Here is a 5,593-nt window from a genome sequence, read left to right on the forward strand (position 1 = left end):
GCTGTAGACGTCAGATCGCAGCAGCGCAGGAGCCGGTGGTGGTGGTGACTGATTGTTGCACAGCAATGCCAGCAGTGTTTTGAGCGGCGCGATATACACACGCTGCAGGACGTGTCACAAACACACGTGTGCATACAAACACACATTCTCTGTCTCTCTCTCTCACACACACACACACACACACAATCACACACGCACACGCACGTGCTGCCAGCCCAACTTCTACAATAACAAAACCAGCCGCAGCTGGCGTGGCGAGACCGTCACGGCCAGCGGGGAGGTCTACGTGGAGTGCTGCTTCTGGGGCGACTGGGAAGGGTGAGCCCAGAGGGCGCCGCCGCCGCCTAGCACGCACCCGTGCGAGCGCCGGCGCCTGCGTCCCGCATCCCACGCGAGGCCGTCGCTGCCGTGGCAGCAGCTGCCCGCCAGCTTCTCTGCGAGGCCCCCCTGCCCACCAGCCAGCAGTGAGGGCCCCACGCCCTCCTCAGCCTTCAAAGCGCAATCGACAGCCCACAACAGCCCCGCCCCTCAGCACCCCTCCTCCGCACGCCCTTGCCCCTAAACCCCAATCCCACCCCCAGGCACGCCAAGAAGCTGGCCTGCCCTACCCCAGACCAATGCGCGGCGACTGCGGACTTTGCCGGCCCCGCTTGGGGCCACGTGTACGTGCGAACCTCCACCATCAATTGGTTCCTGAACACGAGTGGGAAGTACGTGGGCCTGGTCACGGTGCACTGGTATAAGGTGGGTGGGGGGGGGTGCGGGGCCGCGTGTATAAGTGTGTCCATGTGTGTATATCATGCGTGTGTGCAAGTGAATGAGTGTGTGTCAATGCGTATAGTGTGCTTGTGTCCAATGCAGGTGCAGGTGTGTGCGGATACGTTTGAGGTTTTGGAGGGCACGGGTCCCTTCCACCCTGCACATGTCATCTCAAGCAAGGGCAGGACAGGCGTTACAGCGTCTGCTTTGCACTGCTGCCTGCCGACGAAGCGTTGCGGTCCTTCCCTGCGCCGGCCGTGCCTGCCTGCCGACGCATCTGCCCGCCATGCCCCTCGCCTCTGCCCCCCAAAGGCCACCAAGGAGACGGCCAACACCGCGGCGACGCTGCTGGATGATGCGCCCATCAAGAAGGAGATGGCGAACCTCAGGGCCCTCGTGGGGGTGAGGCTGCGCTGTTGCATGTGCAAGGGACCGTGTGTGTGTGTGTGTGTGCGCGTGTGTGAGCTGGTGTGTTTGTGTTTGTGTGCGTGTGTGTGTGTGTGTGTGTGTGTGCAGGCATTTTGGTGCCTGTGCGTGTGTGAAACAGAGAGTGTGTGTGAGTGTGTGTGTGTGTGTGCGAGAGAGAGACAGAGAGAGAGAGAGAGAGAGAGAGAGAGAGAGAGAGATAGAGAGAGAGAGAGAGAGAGAGAGTGTGTGTGTGTGTGTGCACGCGCGTGCGCTCTCTGCGGTGTCCTGACAGGCGGGGGGCTGACTCAGCCGCGCTGGCAGGAGTGGCACAGGGCCCTCAGGGCTGAATTTTCCATCTCCACGTCTCCTTTAGAATCCACAACCTCTCAAGTGTGCAGCACGCACACGCTCCTGAACTTCCAGCCGCATCATGGGGCTGATGCGCTGCGCTGCGTTCATGTCTACGTCCCCGCAGGTGGCTGCCAAGTACGGCAAGCCGCTGCGCGTGGCGGAGATGAACTCGATCAGCAACAGCGGCCGCGACGGCGTCAGCAACGTCTTCGCATCCGCGCTGTGGACGCTCGACGCGGCGTTCGAGGTAGCGGCCACGGGGGCCGTCGGCATCAACCTGCACCAGGGCGCGGGCCAGAACCTGTGAGCAGTGGTCGTTTTTCAAACGTGCCGCTGCGCTGCTTGGGCCGCAGGATCTGCCGCAATCCTGATAAGAACGATGGGATTGTATGCCAGGTTCAAAATGTTTGTCACAACCCGCTCATGAAGCCAAACTTCAGAGTGTGTCTGTGGTCACGACGGCACCCCTGGCCTCCTGACTCACCCGCCCCTGCCTCATCACGCCCCCTAAAGCCTCGCCGCGACCCCGCCCCTCCTAAATCCCGCCCTCCACGGCTCAAACGCCAACGGCCGCCCCCCTCAGCCCTGAGCCCACCCAACGACCCTGTCCCTTGTCTCGCCCCCCCTGCTCGCAGGTACTCCGCCCTGATCCGTTGGTACGACAAGGCCAACAACGTGCGCCCCGTGGGCATCCGCCCCGTGTTCTACGGCATGGCGATGTTCCAGCGCGCGGTTGGCAGCCAGGCGCAGATGCTGCCGGCGGCGCTGACCGGGCAGACAGACGGCCTGAAGGTGCGGCGGGCGGGGCAGATTGAGGCAGGATGGCAGATTGAGGCAGGAGAGAGTGTCGCCTGAGAGGGGGGCAAGACAAACGGCTTGAGGAGAAGCAGCGCCGCTGGCCGCGCGCCTGAAGCGAGCTTTGCCTGCGTCGTCGGAGTTGCATGCCACACCAGCCTGCGCAGCCACCATGGACGCGACCCCCGCGGCGCGCGCCAGCTGCCGAGACGGGAGAGGGAGCGCCTGACGCGCTGCCATGAGATCGCCTTGCCTGGCCCCTTGGGGCGCGCAACACGGACGCATCGCCCGCCCGCTCCAAATCAGAATCCCCATCTGGATGGCTCCAGAAGCGGGCAGCCGCTGGACAATGCTTCAATCCATCCTGATTCTCCCAAATGCTCAACATTGCAGGTCTGGCCGCTCTGGTCTGCCAAGGACAAGCTGCTGCGCGTCGTCGTCATCAACAAGCGGCCCTCGGACGCCCTCAACGTAACCTTGGAGGTCGACAAGGCGGGCGGCTTCGGGCCGGCGACGGTCACGCGGCTGCTGGCGCCGGGGCCCAACCCTCTTGAGGCCAAGACGGGCATCACCCTGGGGGGCGTCTACTTTGACGACAACGCAGTGAAGGCGGGCAAGCCGTCGTCGGAGCACGCGCTGAGGGTGCGGGCGGCGGACGGGAACCTCTCGTGGAACATCTACATGCCACCGGCGAGCGCCGCGCTGGTGGAGATGCTGCGGCTGTTCTGATGCGGTCTCATGTCTTATTTATAATTTTGACTTTATTCGGTTGCCTGACTTTTGCGGCCGTACGCTATCAACCTGTTGTTGCGCCCGCCACCACCAGTACCTTGTTCTGGCCTTGCATCAGATACACTGCTCTGCCCTTCCTGCAGCATGCGGCAGTGTGCCCAGTTTTTGGTTCTAGAGTCTTTAGGAGCTCAATTGAGCCACTGGCACTTGAAGCATGGACACTTTTGCGCTGTGCCGCGAGGCACGCCACCAACCTGTTTGCATGCATGATTCTTGTTTTGGCTGAACCAATTATTCACAACACAGCAGGCGCATTTGGCGCCTCCGGTAATTTGTGTCGGTTCACAATTTGTTTGGTGGTTACTCAGCAACAATCAGAGGACATTGCCTGTATGGACGCAGGTGTATGAAATGTTCAGCTGCCATTGTCGGCATGCAGGAGTGCATGGGTGGCATGGCACAACCCCCGCAGGGACATGAGGCGCTGGGACAGGGCTGGGAGAATGGAAGTGGGGAATGCACCAAACGGGGAATTCGCAACAGACAGGCGATTGCGCCTCAAGGTTCGGCGCTCGAGCTGCAGCCATGCGACAGTGAAATGACCTGAAGCGGGACTCATAAAGGATGATCTCGGCCACAAAGTTGAAGTGGTGAGTGACAGTCCTGGAGCTTGCAATCAGTTATTGCCGGTGGGCATCCATGCGCCCGCTCTGCTGCCGCACATGCAGCGCGCGGCGGCCGCCCGCCGCACCTGGGCAGGCCCACAGTGGCAGGGAGCAAATAAAACTCAACCCTGGTGCGGTCTCGGCAGTCAGACGGCGCGCCGCAACGAGCACCGACTCCAAGCGCCCTAAGAATATGCGAACATAAGAAACCCGGCTGCCAACCCCTGGGTCGACTGCGCCCGATCCATGAAAAAGCATGCGTGGGTCTCTGAGTTGGGGCAGAGGTTGTGCATCAGTACCTGGAATTGCAAGTTCTGTGTGAGCGTGTGGGAGGTCGCCTGTCCAGCCCGCAAAAGGCTGCAAACGAGCAGTCGGCGACGGATGTGTGCAGTACGCCAGTACCGGTAGAGCAATGTGGGCGTGAAATACTGGGGTCCTAATCGATGCTGTACTATGAGTCATCAGCGGATGTGCTTGTAGTCGTGCTCGATAACCTCACCGGGGCGGTCGGGGACCTGGGCCACCCTGGGGGGCGTGGCTCCTGTCATCATGTGCATTATCCCTGCGCGGGGCAACGAGAGGCGTGGTGAAGTGTGAGCTTGAAGAAATGGAGGTCCTGCATGAGGGATGGCTGGCGCCAGGCGCGCCGACCGCACCGGGACGCCCCCGGTATCCTTAAGTTTCTGCTGCAGTCGTTGGGCGCCTCACCCGCCCATCCGTCACCCATCCGTCTCACCTGCCATGCAGTTCATGGCGTACCGCCTCCACCCCATCCTGGCGGCCGGGTGCTCGTAAATCTCATCCCCCCCAACCCCACTGGCCCCAGGCCCAGCCGCTGCCGCCCACGCCTCCGGCCCGACGCCCTCGGCGCGGGGAGGGCCAAAGGTGAGGAGGTAGTCAAGGCGCTCACTGGGCTCCACGCGCGCATGCAGCTGCTGCAGCGCCGCAGAGTCAAAAAGCAGCCCGGTGTCATTCTGTTTTGGAGGGTGTGCGGCGGGTGGCGGCGAGGGGCGCGTGTCAGGGAAGGTGGAGGGGGAGCACCGTGGGGAGGGCTGGCTGGATGCTGCAGCCGGTGCAGCGTGTGGTGTGCTTCACCCTCATCATGGCACATCAAGGCCAGCGCCACGCTCTGACAGAAATGCATGTTGCTGCCATGGTTGATACTGAACAGACGTCAGATGCGCACGCGCAAGGCATCCGAATCCTGCATGCCTTGGGGTGGTTGTTGATGCACCACTGCTGGAAGCCGACCGACAGCTTCTGGGCCGCACGATGCAGACCAAACAGCCTGCTCGGGGGCGGCGCATCAACAGGGCGGGCGGGCACGGGTTAAAAAAATGGGACGGCAGGATGCTGCTGTGGCGCGGGCCCGAGCTTGACGCGCCATGAGCGTACAGGCGGGAAAGCCACGACCGAATGGCGGGCGCGGGACGACGCGGTGCGCAGCCGCCCCGCGCCGCCGTCAAGCGAGGGGCATGGAGACCGCGCAGCGTGCCGCCCTTGCTACACAGTCGCACACGCACCTGAGGAGGAGGCAGACCAGCGCCACCTTGGCCCAGTTGTAAAGCCGCCAGAACGCCACCCACCGCTGGTCCGGCTGCCAGCCGGCCGGCAGGTGCGCGAGCCAGCGCGTGCCCCCGACCAGCAGGCAGTTAGGGGAGGGGTGAGCTTTGAGGAAATCGATGCAGGAGTTGATCGCCTCGGACGCGCAGGAGGGGTACGTCGCGCCCGTCGTCGCGTGCACCACGAGCAGCGGCTCGCCGCGCCGCCGCTGCCGCTCGAGCAGCTGCTGCTGGTGCAGCTGCCGCTGCGCGGCGAGGTACGCCGCGGCGGCGGGCTCGACGGGCGTCAGGGACGCACGGATGAGCGGGAGAGGCTCGTCT

General features: G+C 63.2%; 2 protein-coding genes across 2 annotated transcripts in view; one reads left to right on the forward strand and one right to left on the reverse strand.

Annotated features, from left to right (window-relative positions):
- Positions 1 to 65: 65 nt before the first annotated feature.
- Positions 66 to 3,042, forward strand: MNEG_6591 (hypothetical protein; the record flags this gene model as incomplete). Its single annotated transcript, XM_014044932.1, has 7 exons — positions 66 to 74; positions 215 to 318; positions 582 to 744; positions 1,072 to 1,161; positions 1,643 to 1,821; positions 2,154 to 2,310; positions 2,707 to 3,042. 7 exons carry the CDS (start codon positions 66 to 68, stop codon positions 3,040 to 3,042), a joined length of 1,038 nt encoding a protein of 345 aa, XP_013900386.1.
- Positions 3,043 to 4,171: 1,129 nt separating this feature from the next.
- Positions 4,172 to 5,593, reverse strand: part of MNEG_6592 (Fatty acyl-CoA reductase 1) — a gene marked incomplete at both ends in the record, with an annotated part of 5,382 nt that continues 3,960 nt past the window's right edge. Inside the window, 2 exons of the mRNA XM_014044933.1 lie at positions 4,172 to 4,272; positions 4,447 to 4,684. Coding sequence (XP_013900387.1) covers positions 4,172 to 4,272; positions 4,447 to 4,684 — 339 coding nt within the window. The remainder of the gene's footprint in view (positions 4,273 to 4,446; positions 4,685 to 5,593) is intronic.

This window comes from Monoraphidium neglectum (genome assembly GCF_000611645.1).
Source record: "Monoraphidium neglectum strain SAG 48.87 unplaced genomic scaffold scaffold01084, whole genome shotgun sequence".
Classification (NCBI taxonomy): Eukaryota; Viridiplantae; Chlorophyta; class Chlorophyceae; order Sphaeropleales; family Selenastraceae; genus Monoraphidium; species Monoraphidium neglectum.